The sequence below is a fragment of the Quercus lobata genome, chromosome 2 (genome assembly GCF_001633185.2).
Source record: "Quercus lobata isolate SW786 chromosome 2, ValleyOak3.0 Primary Assembly, whole genome shotgun sequence".
Classification (NCBI taxonomy): domain Eukaryota; kingdom Viridiplantae; phylum Streptophyta; class Magnoliopsida; order Fagales; family Fagaceae; genus Quercus; species Quercus lobata.
The window spans coordinates 28,400,356-28,415,985 of record NC_044905.1 but is presented as its reverse complement, the minus strand read 5'-3'; the positions used below and the strand labels follow the sequence as shown (position 1 = coordinate 28,415,985).

At 38.4% G+C, this 15,630-nt stretch overlaps 1 protein-coding gene across 3 annotated transcripts; it reads right to left on the bottom strand.

The window, feature by feature from the left end:
- Positions 1 to 1,185: 1,185 nt before the first annotated feature.
- LOC115975200 (trehalase) lies at positions 1,186 to 15,630 on the bottom strand. 3 transcript variants are annotated; one of them, XM_031095899.1, is made up of 12 exons: positions 14,979 to 15,630; positions 13,627 to 14,127; positions 5,348 to 5,467; positions 4,491 to 4,606; positions 4,235 to 4,335; positions 4,023 to 4,132; positions 3,218 to 3,290; positions 2,969 to 3,133; positions 2,798 to 2,885; positions 2,098 to 2,197; positions 1,673 to 1,886; positions 1,186 to 1,525 (listed from the first exon to the last, which is right to left on the bottom strand). In XM_031095899.1, the coding sequence occupies exons 1-12, from the start codon at positions 15,602 to 15,604 to the stop codon at positions 1,442 to 1,444; spliced, it is 2,298 nt and encodes a 765-aa protein (XP_030951759.1). In that variant the 5' UTR covers positions 15,605 to 15,630; the 3' UTR covers positions 1,186 to 1,441. The 3 variants fall into 3 exon arrangements, with proteins under 3 accessions (XP_030951759.1, XP_030951760.1, XP_030951761.1); XM_031095900.1 differs by lacking the exon at positions 13,627 to 14,127; XM_031095901.1 differs by lacking the exon at positions 14,979 to 15,630 and having other exon boundaries at positions 13,627 to 14,312.

Below are 15,630 nucleotides of genomic sequence, written 5' to 3'. Positions count from 1 at the left end.
CCGTCTTGGTCCAACAAACAATATTAAAATAATATAATATGTGATTGATAAATTTTTTTCCGAATTACGTAGGGGTTTCCAATTAATGAACTCATCCAAATTAAAAAGTTGATAATTAACATTGACTGAAAATTTGTGTCCCCGTCATGGTCCAACAAACAAGATTAGCATACCTGCAAATTTTTGGCATTTACATTTTTTATTTTGTAACTTATATATTTATTTTTTTATGAAAATAATAGAAATATGTGATTGGTTACTTTTTTTTCATAGTACTTAGGGGTTTCCAATTAATGAACACATCAGAATTGAAAAGTCAATAATTAACATAACATTGGCTGAAGATTTTGTCCCCGTCTTGGCCCCACAACCAAAATGAGCATACCTGCAAAATTTCTTGCATTTACATTTATTTATTTATTTAAATTTTGTCATTAATATATTTATTTTCGTTGAAAATAATATAATGTGATTGATTAATTTTTTTCCACACTACGTAGGGGCTTCTAATTAATGAACACATCAGAATAGACTAGTCAATAATCAACATTGACGGAAGATTTTGTCCCAACCCCTTTTTTTTGCTGAGTAGAAAGAATCTTTATTAAAACTAAAAAGTTAATTAGCTTTTCTATTTGATGCATGTATCATAACTGTGTATGGGTCCCACAAGTTCCACACATGGTGAGAATGAGAATAAAAATATCATATGCATGAGATATCTTCTTCAAGTAGGGCGCAAATGGACCTAGCCATTTCAATCAAGGACACACTCTTAAGAAGGACGGAGATAGAAATTGGCTCAGTCCATTCATATACAAAGGGTCCAGTTAACGAATGCTTGAATAAATTTACTCATATACCCTTATTAAAGAATGATGTCCAATTAAAATAAAAAAGTGACAAATAACCACAAAAAAAGAGCAAACACCCAAATTTATTAGAAAAAAAAAATCATGTAAAAAAAAAAATCATGTCTAGTTAAAAAAAAAAAAAAAAACTATCATGCCCAGACCCTAAAAAATCAAAAGAAAAAGAAAGGCATTATCACTGCCCAGAAGAGGGGAAAAAAAAAAGAAGAGACAAAAAAAAAAGGAAAAAAGAAGAGAAAAACAAACAAAAAAGGCAACAAGGCAACGTGTTACAGACCAGGGGAGAAGAAGAAGCAAAAAACATAAAGGCAACTTGAAGAAGCCCATGTGCATGTGCACATGGGCATTTTTGTCAATCAAGAAAAATTTTATCTCCCCTCAATTTTCTTTCCATTTTGGGGAGAAAATATTTTGGTGGGCTAGGAGAGAAAACACATTGGTTCCACCATTTATTTTTCATCATTCCTAACCAAACAAACTTCAAAAAAGTTTTCATTTCCATTTTCTCTCAAAAGTTTTTTATCCATCATGTTTCACCTCCAAATAAACACACCCTAACTCCTATATTATTAGCAACCTATCTTCCGGTCTTGAGGCCATCCAAACTCCTCCAGAAATGCTAAAACAACTCCATTTGACCAGCCAAATCCAGTCTGCATTGCAACATACCCCAAAAAAAAACATTTTGATGTGAAGTAAAAAGCAGATGGGACATTTCTTATGTAATAGGAATATTTATACCAGCAAACAATAGACATCAATCAAAACAAGTATTATTTCCACGAAAGTTAAAGGCATACCTGGGGTGCATATTCACCACCACCTCCAAATTCTCCACACTTTTCCACATCATATTTTTCATGCATTGTGCCTGTTTTCTTGTAGCCGACATAGTTGGTTCTAATCCACCTCACGGCAATGTCTTCAGCCACTGACCTCGCTTTTTTTGATTCAGACCTACCCAGACCTTCAACTATCATGTGTTGAAGTGGTGCCCAACCATTTGGAAAGTCCCTGTTGTTCAATTCTATATAGTCATAGACTACTAAATTAAAGAAAAAGGTAGTGCAAGATGCAAATGTTTCCTTCCCTTCATAGAACCTCCATCTCCCCCCCCCCCCCCCACCCCACCCCCCCCTTCTCTTTTCTCTCATTTTTTCAATGAATCCTAATTATGTCCAGCATAAAGAACCCGACAAAGGGTGAATATAAACTGGTCACTAACCATTGTTCTCCTGAATCTGTCAAAGAAGTTGCAATCCCAGCAGCACGAAGCAGGCCTGATTTTTTAAGACTTTCCATGACTTTCTTCACCAGGGATTTATCTTCATATATGTAAACAACAAAAGAATGTTAAGCATCCATCAACATGTAAAAAAAAAAGATACATGTGTATGTTGCAAAAGTAATCTGTGAACAAATGTCCAAACCTAATTATATATTTATTTAATTTGTCCATGAGATACACTCTCAGTGAACACTTAGAAATTGTTTTCAGCAGTCAGTTCAGTTATCCTTTCTTGTTGCCTTGTCTACCTTAGCAGCACAGGCAAACATAACCTTACTCCCAGGAAGTATTATCTTTGCATGAATTGCGGAAAGACTGAACCCATTTCCTGTCTTGCATTGCAGTTACCTCTGAACCAGTACTTAGAATCAGTACTAGTAAAACTGTTAAACAATTGAACCTGAATTGGGACAGGCCATGGAATTTTAAACAGAAAAGCAATGTCGCCCATATATTATGATCTTTCAGTCAATTGTATATTGAAAAACAATCAAACTACTCATGAGCAGCTCCAGCTTTGAATGTTCACTAGGCTGAGGAACTGATCTCAGATAAGCAAGACAGTTAAGTATCAGATGAGCAAGAAGAGATAGGCCGTATGTAAATGTATTCTTGGTTGACATTAAGAGTCACAAACCTGAGTGGAATGACTCAATCCACAAAGGGATGAAGTTTGAAGCAAATACATTCTGATTTCGGTTACAAGCTTCCCAAGTTTGAGGTTCCTAAGTATCAAAATTAAGAGTCAGGATAATTGCACAATAAATACTGACTCTTGGAAGCCAGAAACTTTTGCATCAGACACTACCTGGCATGTGCTATCATTTAGCCAGTAATCAAGCCATTGTCCCATCTCTGCATTCCAGAAAACAGATTTGATTGCCTCCTTTCTGGCTTGAGAAGCTTTCAAGAAGTGCTCAGCAGTGCCATTATCTCCAGTAACTTTTGCTAAGAAGGCAATGTCTAATTCCATCTGAATCAGCAAGTAAGACAGCTCTAGTCATGTTAATAGGTTGCTAATTTCACAGACTCTATCTAAAATTGATCTGAGCCATACCCTGAGTATATATGCATTTAAATCAACAGGTAAAATTGACGTTGTAGCCAATGTTGTCAAATCTGGGGGATTCCTACAACAAGAAAATTAATCCCTTACAGCATTAATCAATTTGTACATATCTTAAAGGTTAAATTTGACAAGCCATTGCCCCTAAGCATTTTGAAATTTGGGCAGTGAAACCTAATAGTTCCATAAAGAATCACATGACTCATGACTGGGAAAGACCACTTTTCACTGAGCTTATTAGACCATTTTGCATACTCATTAGTTCTTACTCATCATTTTCCCTCAATTTTTTTTCCCCTTATTTCATCTATTAAGAATTTCTGCCATATATTCCATGCTCATAAACATGAATTAACACTCATGAATCCCTTTTCTTTACCCATTGCTTTCAAAACCTCTCAAATAGCCCAACTATTTTGATGTGAGGCAACTAATTGAAAAGCATCCTAACAGTTTGCACAATGATTAACTTTCCTATTACGTGAATACAATAATCTATATCAAATACCCAAGCTGAATCCTATTGTGAGAAACACATAAAATACAGGAAATGATTATGATCACCCAAATTATCAAAGTTTTTGGATGCAGAGTAAAATGAGATTGACTTGAATTTCAACTGTCCAGTAGGTGAGCATGTGCACAACAAAACCAATTTCCATACACCTCAAAATATACATAAAACACAACAATTTAAACTTTAAGAAAGCGCAGATATGGATTAAATTAAGATAGACAGGAGTGTAAATTTAAAAAGGTTTATAGGATAGACTGATTCTCAAGAGCAAATTATTACCTCATCCACCGAGTGCTGAAGTCCCAGCCAGATTCAGCGGATGAAGCAACTTCACGGTAAAAATGCTGTTTTTCAGAGACATTTGAGATGTTGGAAGCAGATTTTGTGTCCTGCGAGATAAAAATAGGTTAAAGATTACACCTCTAAATGTTATCCACCATTTAGATATACAAAAGATCTTATGCTAAGGCATGAAGCTAGATAGGACATACAATTGTTGAAGATTCAGGCCTGGGTTTGTTCCACATTGCATAATACCGATTCAAGGTGTGGTTGCAAGATTGAGCATCTTGAATGGTCACCTTATGTATTCCTACAACAGCAGAAAAGGAAATGGTTAAAAAGGTTCAAGCCACAAAAAATGAAGCTAAGGAAGAAATGTAAACATAAGTCCACTTAAAAACAAAGAAAAGACTGTTAAGAGATCATCTAAATAATATATATATATATATATATATATCTTGGTACCTGAATTCCAAAAGTGATACTCTTTGAGAAGTGCAGGGAGAGATTTTCTAACCAATTGCATATCACCAGTCCTGCTGTATATGGCATGAACCATAGCACTCAGGAGGGGAGGCTGGCTGCAAAAGGTGCCCCCGAGTTTGTGGTTTAACTCCAATTATATAATCATTTAGATTACAAAGGAAATTATGTAAATGAAATTTGCATAAATGAGATTCATATGACAAAATGTCAAAAGGTAGAAGAAAAAAAAAAACAAAAACTTGAGGATCAAATTATTTAGCCAAAAAGTGTTCTATAAAAGCTGAAGCATTAATACCAAATTAAATGAAATGAAACTGTATGTGTCCTATCTTTCAACTAGAGACTAGTGGTCTAGAATTCATTTTATTTATAATAAAAAGGTAGCAAAAACAGTTTAAATTTCAGGTTTGGACTATATTAATTGACCGAAAATTTAGAAGGTTATAACCACATAGGCTGTGTCATGTTTATGGCTTTGTAAACTTTTAGGCATCAATTTCCTCATGATTAAAACCCTGAATGCATCAATATTTCAATAATGGCTATGTGACATGAGGTGCATCATGCATCAAGCTGGTTTCCAATTAACACAATGAAAACATAGAAAGAGTTTCTTTTAAAAAAAATTAATTCATACTCCAAAAGAAAATGACAATAAAGTGGAAAGGGAATAAAATGAAAAGGCATGTAAAGAGCAAAAGCCAATGACAATAACCGGAATCTAGAAAAGGCCAATGAAAATGTTATAATGAGGAAAAGAAGAATGAGCAGTGTGGAATACAGCACACCAAAATATACAAATAAAACAACAGAAGCAGAAATGAAAGAAAAACTACCTTCTATTTGTGTAATAAGCCCTTGCACCATTAAGGACATAACCATATTCTTCTATTAAGTAAATAAGATTAGTCACAATTGCTTTTGCAGTCTCATGCATCTTACTTGCTAGCAAGCCCCTGCACCACAAATATATATATATATATATATATATCAATGTTGACCCATTAAGGGATGCTACGTGTAGCCACTTTCTAACCCGAAAAATAAATTAAAAAATAAAAGCTAAAGGAAAGAAGATCAAGTCTTTTCTAAATTGTACATAATTTCTCAGGGAAAACAAAAAAATAATAATAATAAAAAAGGGAAAAAAAATCTTGCTACAAGCAGCACAATTAAACTCAAGCTTCAAGCAAATGCAGAAAAGGTGAGAGTACTTTCACATTCTAACAATTTTTAAAAAGTTGATAGACAAAGCAGCTGATGCATACTTGGTGGGTCTGTTGTAAGATAATAGCCTGTGTTATTCATACCAAGAGGATCGTTATCATACACAAGGATACATTCAGCTTGGTCATATTTTGTAGTGGATCACTTTTGTAGTCTCTGTTTCTCTCTTAGTTTTGAGGTTTGCTTTTGAGTAATAGGAAATATAGATATGTGAAATCTAATGGCAGATTAGATTTCTGTTTTACACTTCTATGGCTCTTGTGTTCAATTTGATTTTTACATTTTACATTTTTTATGTAAGTAATAGAAGTCTTGCAGTTAACAGCCAAACTATATGTGTAAAGAATTCTTGCAGTTTTGTCTGCCATCCTCTGGTTCAGTTGAGTTGAGGAATGAGTTATATTTCATTCTCTGTAAATTTCAAGGTCATGGGTAAATTGTAATGCAAGGAAATGAAGTTTATTTGGTTTAGGATTGTGGTTATAAACAAAGGCAGGTCATTAACGTCTAAATTGAAGATAAACCATTTGAGTGGAGAGCTCTTGCTCACATCATTTAAAAATTTAAATGACGTGACCTAGATACACATTTAGATTTCTAATATTTAATTTAAACAACTCATTTTTCACTCTACTATACTACTTTAATCCAATCATAATTACTTTTGAGCTTACATTCAATACTATTACAAAGTAACAATAAAACAGATGCAACAATTTCAACTTTCATAATATAGTAGATTGTGATTTAGTGTAACATTATTTTCACATGAAATGACCATTGACATCACTTTTATTGTATATCAAATTATCAATCACAACTTGTGGTTTTAATAGTTGTGAAATTTGTTGGGCTTTATACTTTCTTATTACAAAAAGAATAAACACGACAAAAATCCAAGGGAGCCCCACCAATTATCAACATCATATGATGCATATGATGAAAAGTAAACTTAAAAGCAATGAGTTTGAACTCTTTTTTATTAAGTCCAGGTGTTTGCTTCATTCTGCATCATAAAAAAGAGAAATAATTGGTGAAAGAACGTAGAACGTAGATCCACCTCATGGGCTACATCCACAATGGCCCTCGACCAGTTATATCTTTTAGATTTTTTATTATTTTTATAGGATATCTTTTAGACTTTTACTATATGGAGAACTATGCATTTTCAAAGTTATGAAACAGATTTTTTGATCACACTTATTCCGTGACACCTAGATGCCATGAGAAAGAAAATTCTCCTTTCGGCAGCTTTTGGAAATACTTTTCTTTAATCTAAAGGAAAATATTGCAAAGTAAAAAACGCTCTCTATGACTACTGTACAGACGCCCCCATGCTCGTTATCCATTGAAGAAGAAGCTAAGCTTGCAAGGAGTAACAAGAAGGTGAAGGATGCTCACCATGCAAACTTCAGTGAGAGGCCAGATGAAGGCGAAGGACCTGGGCGCAAGTTATCCTTCAAGGAAAAGCTTGTGGGAGCCATCCCTGGTGCGTTTTCCCAAGCTTTCCTCTTCTCGGACCACATGGATGCAGAGTCTGACTCTGATGATGAAATCACGGAACTCAGAGAAGGAATGGCAGCAGTCAAGCTATCCAGGATGGACAAACAACGGATTAGAGCTCTTTGGTCTAAAGCTCTTATTGTGAAGGTGTATGGAAGATCGGTGAGCTATAGTTTTATCCATACTTGGCTACAATCACTGTGGAAACCTACGGGAACTGCGTCGATTTGGGCAAGGACTTCTTTCTGGTCCAATTCTTGTTGGAGGAAGATCATGCCTCTGTTTTGGAAAAGGGCCCATGGTTTATAGGCGAAAATTTTCTGTCTATTAGGCCATGGGAACCAAGCTTCAAACCTTCCACTGCTAGCGTGACCTCCATAGCAAAGTGGATCAGGTTGAATGAACTTCTTATTGAATACTATGAGACTCAAACACTCAAGCAGATTGGCTCTACCATTGGCACTGTTCTAAGAATTAATACTCACATGGCGGTTGAGGCATAGAGAGGATATGCAAGGTTGTGTGTTCAACTCAATGTGAACAAGCCCCTCATCACGTCAGTACAAATTGGTGAGTTTAAACAGTCCGTCAGCTACGAGGGTATCCAAAGACTTTGCTTCTCTTGTGGACGCCTTGGGCACCGAAAGGAGTCATGCCCGTACTCCATAAGGCCAGTCTCTATGCCGTCGGAATTTCCGCGCAGTCACGGCAATGAGAGAGAGAGAGTGGAGGAACCACACGGATTGCATGGACTGACAATTCAAGAAACCATCAGTTTGAGAATGCACTAGGACAGGAGGACACCTACAGTCCTTGGATGGTAGTGGCACGTAGGAAGAGTGGGGACAAGTTGGTTAAAGGACTGGACCCCACAAAGAATTTGGTTGATCCCAACTCACAAGGACTCCTGAGTCATCATGGTCATCCAGCTACTTAACTGGACCAAAACCAAGTAGGGAAAAGGAAAGCTGTAGTGGGCCAAGCCACAAGAGAGAATTTGTTTAATGCATTAGTGGAGCCCATAAAGCCAACTTCCACAGAACCCAGGCAGCCAACTGATCATGATGATGAACTACCAAACCCATTCACTTCAAACCCATTCAACCCAAGCCCACAAACCTTTGATCAGGGACAGTGCTCGTCCATCAGGGGCAAGAAAGGAATGGCCCGTGCTAGGGCTCCCTTACCTGCTACATCTAGTGCCGCCCCCTTAGTGCATACTAAGCTCACACACACTGAACCACTCATCTCCTCTCAACCTAGCAATTACCCATTGAACCCTCAGGGATCATTCCAATTCTTAAGTCCAAGTTCCGCCACAGTAGGCAATCAACTTAGGAGGGGGCATTGTGGTGATTCTAGAGGCCGTGATCATGGAGATCAGAACAATTCCAACACACGTGAGGGGCTGGGTCAGCACGAGGTTTCGAAAGGCATGGGAACTGATTTTCCCTTTGACGAAACCAAGTAGAAGATTGGGCTATCTCCCACTGACGAATTGAGCGTGGGATTTCTTGAACGACGAACCAAACCAGGAGGGGGGAAGAGTTTAAGCTGGCGATCCACTCCGATTGTAATCATAGCCATGGGAAATTGGATTTTCAAGAACCATTCAAGTGTATTGTCAGAAGATGAAATTGGGGGTGTTGCAACATCGACTGACTCTAATGCTAGGGATAGATCACTCGAAGGAGATGATGGAACTGATGGGATGGAATTTGATGGTGGAGGCGAAGCCTCTCCCACCAGTTGATGATTGTCCGACCTCAAGCCACCGCCTAGCCATGAATATCATTGCGTGGAATTGCAGGGGCACCCTGAAGCCCAATTTTCAGGATCACGTTAGGGACCTTGTCTGAAATCATGACCTTGCCATCTTTGTGGTTATGGAAACCTGATTAGGAGGAAACAGAGCAAAGGAAATAACGGACCGCCTTTCCTTTGACGGCGCTATCCACACCGACACCATTGGGTATGCTGGAAGACTTTGGCTACTCTAGAATACTGGCAAGTTGGAGGTGTCGCTCCTTTCCAAAACCAAGCAAGAGATTCATATCTCTGTGAAGGTGCATTCTCTTGACTCAACTTTTTTCTTTTCTACCATTTATGCTAGTCCACGGTTGGCCAAAAGGCGTGTATTATGGAATAACTTGTGTTTGTTTGCTGAGCTCCACAATATGCCATGGTTTATAGCTGGGGACTTCAACAAGCCCCTCTCCAATGAGGACAAGTTTAGAGGCAGAGCAGTGAGTAGCTCTAGGTCTTTAGAATTTAAAGAATGCCTGGATAGTTGCAACATGATTGACCTGGGATTCTCAGGCCCCAGATTTACATAGACTAACAAAAGGGAGGTTGGAGCTCTAATCCAAGAGAGGATAGACAAATTCTTTGTAAACCCGGGCTGGTGCACTACATATCTAGATGCGAAAATAACTCATCTCACTCGATGCCACTCTGATCCTTGTCCAGTTTTGTTTGAGTTAAAACCAATCAATCATCAGCATCTCCCTCACCCCTTCAAGTTTCAAAGCTGCTAGTTGGCGGACCTGTCCTTCCCTAATATTGTATCCCGGGCTTGGAGGCACTCTCTCCGATTAGGTGAAGCAATTGAAAAGTTTGTCAAGGATGTATCCATTTGGAACAAAAATGAGTTTGGGAATGTCTTTGTGAAGAAAGAGAGGATAATGGCCAGACTTAATGGTATTCAAAAGGCAATGGCTTTGAGGCCAAGTGCTCAGCTGGTAGAGCTTGAAAAAGTGCTGCAACAAGAGCTGGATTCCATTCTTAATCAGGAGAGAGATATTTGGGCCCCAAAGTCCCGAGTTAATTGGCTAGTGGAAGGGGAGAGAAACACTTCTTTCTTCCATGTCACCACGCTTGTGAGGAGAAAGCGGAATCAGATTGACACCATTAAGAATACAGTGGGGGAGTGGGTTTTTGAAGAAGAGGATACTATGAATGTCATTCGTAAAGGATTCCAGGATCTGTTCTCATCTTCGAAGGGCAATACCCCTCGGCAAATTTCCCCCCCTTCACAATGGCAAGCTAGACTAACTGAAGCTGATTGTGTTGATCTAAACCAAGCTGTCACTAATGAAGAGATAACAGTGGCACTTCAATCAATGAAGCCTTATAAAGCTCCTGGTCCGGACGGTCTCCATGCAGGGTTCTTTCAACGATGTTGGCCAACAGTGGGTTCTCTAGTCAAACAAGAAGTAAGGCAGACTTTTGCTACCAAGAAAATGCCTAAATATCTCAATAAAACCCACCTAGTTCTTATACCAAAAATCCAAGGTCCGGAAACACTTGGGAATTACCATCCTATTAGTCTTTGCAACACCACATATAAGCTTGTGTCTAAGATCATTGTGAATAGAATCAGACCTATGCTAGGGGATCTCATTTCCCCAGTGCAGACTGCTTTTGTCCCGGGAAGGAGAGGGACTGATAATGCCATAATTGTCCAAGAGTTAATCCATTCCATCAACAAAGCTAAAGGGAAAGAAGGTTACATGGCGATAAAAATTGACCTTGAAAAAGCTTATGACAAGTTTGAATGGAGCTTTATTAGGGAATGACTCTTCCATATAAATCTCCCCATTGACCTCATTGATTTGATCATGAGCTACATCTCATCAGTGACCACTACTATTTTATTCAATGGGGGGACTATGGACCCGATTACCCCTTCTCGAGGTATCAAGCAGGGAGATCCACTCTCGCCCTATATCTTTATCGTGTGCATGGATTGGCTGGGGCAGCTCATGGAAGGAAAATGTGCTGAGAAACTATGGAATTCGGTTAAGTCCTCAAAAAGTGGTCCATCTTTCTCCCACCTGTTCTTCGCCGATGACTTGGTATTATTTGCCAAAGCAAATCAGGTTAATTGCTCCACCATTAGAGATGTACTCGATGAGTTTTGCGAAAAATCGGGGCAATCAGTGAGCGAAGCTAAATCTAGGGTGTTCTTCTCCCCAAATGTAGATAGGGACACTAGAGAGTCCCTTTTGGACATCCTCAGATTCCAGTCCACCCGATCACTTGGTAAGTATCTTGGTATTCCCATTAGGCACCCCGAATCCTCTTCTCATGATTTTGACTTCATCCTTGACCGAATGAAGTAGAAGCTAGCTGGCTGGAAAGCCAATCTATTGTCAATGGCAGGGAGGGCTGTTCTCATTCAGTCTTCCTTATCCACTGTTCCTGCCTATGCAATGCAGTGTGCTCATTTGTCAGAAAGGATTTTGAGTGGCATAGATAGGGTGAATAGGAATTTTTTATGGGGCACTTCAGATTTGGGTAGGAGGATCCATTGGATTGGCTGGCAAAAAGTCACCAAGCCTAAGGAAGAGGGAGGATTGGGATTTCAAACAGCGAAAGGTTGGAATACCGCTTTATTAGCCAAACTAAACTGGAGACTGCATTCGGAGCAAGATGCTTTGTGGACACAAGTTCTGAAGAGGAAATATTGTAACTCAAGAAGGATTAATTCCCCTAATCCAAGTAAGCTTCCCTGCTCCCAGGTTTGGAAGGGCATCAAGAAAGGTACAGCTACCTTTGTAAAGGGAGCTAGATGGTCTCTTGGGAAAGACAGTAACCTAAATTTTTGGAGTGACTCGTGGTCAGACTTGGGTCCTCTACGAAGTGTCATTCAAGGCCCCATTGAACCTGACATCGAAAGGTTGAGGGTGAAGGATATTCTGATTGGTGGTAGTTGGGATTGGACTAAGATTACTATGGAGTTGCCAACGAATTTGAAGATGAAAATCAAAGCAACCCCCTCTGCCATGATTGCACCTACTGAAGATAAACTTTCATGGTCCCCAAATCCCCAGGGAATCTTTGATCTCAAATCTGCATATAGCCTAGCCACAGAGAATGAGCCTTGCTAGTTTGATGGGGAGTGGATTTGGAAGGCGAAAGTTCTTCCTAAAATCAAATTCTTTGCTTGGAAATGCATGCACAACAGTGTCGGGGTCAAAGCCTGCCTCGAGGAAAGGGGGATGAGTACAAACATGATGTGTCCTTTGTGTGATTTGGAGGTGGAAACCATCGTCCATGCTCTTCAGGATTGCAAGACAGTGAGAGAAGTGTGGTTCAACCTAGGTGTAGCGAGGAATGATATGGAGTTTTTCAATGGGGAGTTGAAAATATGGATGACTAAGAATGTTAAGGCAACCCTTTCACTTCACTGGGATACCATTTTTCTATTTGCCATTTGGATATAATGGCAGAGAAGGAATCTGGTTTTATTCCAAAACAAACCTGTGTCTCCCAACACACACGTTGAGATTATCCATAGAGCTCGAGAATTCATCCATTGTGGCATTAATGCAGTGACTGAACACAGACGGGTCCTCAGAGCCATTCACTGGGAGAGGCCTAACAGAGGGTGGGTAAAGCTGAATACTGACGAGTCGTCTTTAGGGAATCCAGGACCAGCAAGGTGTGGTGGGATTCTTCATGATGATAATGGAAATTGGTTGTTTGGGTTTTCCAAGAAAGTCAGGATTACCACAAGTTTTGTGGCAGAATTATGGGCTGTGAGGGAGGGACTATCCCTCTGTTTGCATAGAAACTTCCCTGCTGTAGTGTTAGAGTTGGATGCTAAAAGTATCTTTGATGTGCTAACCAACCCGAACCAGTCTAACAATATCATATCTGCCATTCTTGATGACTGCAGGCAGATGATGGCCCAGTTTCCTCAGCTCAGAGTTAGGCACGGTTACAGAGAGGCGAACCGTTGCACAGACAAGCTAGCTCGAATGGGAGTGCAGCAGCTTGTAGATTTTTGTTTGTATGAAGATTCCCCTCAGGAACTTCAGTCTGATTTAGAATTTGATAATTCCGGATTGTATGTTAACAGGCGTTGCCCTGAGACTTTGTCCTCTGTTTAGTTTAATGAAATTTCCTTTTTCACCAAAAAAAAAAAAAAAAAACTGTGCATTTTCCAATGAAACCATATACTAAACCTAAATTACTGCATATACATGGACCTACAATAGCATAAACCTTGCTACCCTTCAAAAAAAAACTATGTAAAAAAACAATACAATAAATCTAGATACACTAATAAATTTCAAAACTTTTGTCATGAGCATTGGGGTCTACTGTATTCTATGTGAAAATTATATTATACTAGTTACAATATGTCATCTAAAATATGAAAAACGGTTCTGAAAATAATTATGCAGGTCATTAATTGTTGAAAGAGAAAATTTATTACCACAACTTCTATCATCATGAGTAATGGATCCATACGAAAATAATAGATTTTTATATGGTCTATATCACATCACATTGTGGCAAAAATTATGTCTCAAAAGTTGTGGTTGTAGAAGAACTCTTGTTAAAAACAAAAAGAGAAAAAGAAAGCAAAACTAACCTAATTACCCAATAAGAATCCCAATAGTACACCTCTCGAAATCTTGAACCTGGAATCATCACCTGCTCAGGCAAAGGAAGAATAGTATTCAATTCTGGTCGCTTATGGACCTCATCAGAGACTTTCCTACTCAAATTCTTCCACAAAGCATGCACCTCCAAAGCCCAGGCTCTCACCTCTGGGTTCTCAACCTTTGGTAAAAACCCCTCAGGTTCAGACACAAAATCCACTGGTTCAATGTACACCATGTCATTCCCTGCACCCTCAAAATACTTCTCTATAAACCCTTTTAACCCCTCAACCGATAAAGACCCATTTGCAGACTTTCGAACCTCATCAAAAGCTTTCTCAGTGGTTGACAAATCCAACTTAAGTGACAAATCAACGTAAAGTTTTGGATCAAAGTTGGTTTCATTAAAGGTTTTGAGAGCGGCTTCTTGGACACGTTCAAGGAAAGTGACCAAAGGGGTTGTGGGAATCACAGGGCCTGTGTCAGAAGAACTGCAATTTGACAAAGATTCTGTGATTGCCATTGTTGTTGTTAGTTGTGAGAAAAATTAGAAAAGTAGTGCGCAGAAGATGTGAAAGAAGGTTGTTTAAAGGTGAGAGCTTGAGTGCTTGTCATTCTTGGAGAACAGTGAAGGTTTAGGATTCCAAGCGTTTGTTTGCTGTGAAGTATAAGGAACCGTTTGGCAAGTTCTTCTAGTAACGTTATTTGTATTTACGTATGAATGAAAAAATATGTAAAAATATGTGTAATATTGTTTAAAACTTAAAAAGTGTTGGTCAAATAACCATTCCAAACTGCCCCTGAAGTTTTGTTTGCTTTTTGTGTTTGTTTGTTGTGTGATATTTTATTTTGTTTGCTTTTTTATGGTTGTATGTTTTTAGTCTTGGACCAAAATTTTAGCCACAACTTTTAATTTAAAGTTTTGTTAGCTGTGAAGTATAAAGTTTTGTTTGCTTTTTGTGTTTGTTTGTTGTGTGACATTTTATTTTGCTTGCTTTTTTTTTGGTTGTGTGTTTTAAGTCTTGGACCAAAATTTAAGCCACAACTTTTAATTTATTAAAAGAAAAATTATGGTTTTACATTCACCACACTTACACTGTAAACTAAACAAATATAAACAATATTATATTCATTTACATGAAAAATGTACAATATTGTACACTATTCTTATAAATATATTGTTGAAAGAGAAAATCTATTAGATCTATATATGCAAGTGATAGGCCTCTATTTATAATTTGTCACATTAAAATTATAGCAAAGATTATAACTCAAAAGTTGTGAATGTAGAAGAACTCTTAGCTAATTGAAAACAAAGGGAAAGAAGGAAAGCAACACTGACCTAATTACCCAATAAGAATCCCAATAGTACACCTCTCGAAATCTTGATCCCGGAATCACCCCCTGCTCAGGCAAAGGAAGAATAGTATGCAACTCTGGTCGCTTGTGGACCTCATCAGAGACTTTCCTGCTCAAATTCTTCCACAAAGCATGTATTTCCAAAGCCCAGGCTCTCACTTCTGGATTCTCAACCTTTGGCAAAAACCCCTCAGGTTCAGGCACAAAATCCACTGGTTCAACGTACACCAAGTCACTCCCCGCACCCCCAAAATACTTGTCTATAAACCCTTTTAACCCCTCAACCGATAAAGACCCATTTGCAGACTTTTGAAGCTGATCAAAAGCTTTCTCAGTGGTTGAAAAATTCAACTTTAGTGACAAATCAACGTAGAGTTTTGGGTCAAAGTTTGTTTCTTTAAAGGTTTTGAGAGCGGCTTCTTGGACACGTTCAAGAAATGTGACCAAAGGGGTTGTGGGAACTACAGGACCCTTGTCAGAAGAACTGCAATGTGATAAAGATTCTGTGACTGCCGCCATTGTTGTTGTTAGTTGTGGCAATAATGAGAAAAGTAGAGCAAAATTTGTGAATGAAAGTTGTTTAAAGTTAAGAGCTTGAGTGGTTGTCATTGTTGGAAAACACTGAAGGCTTAGGA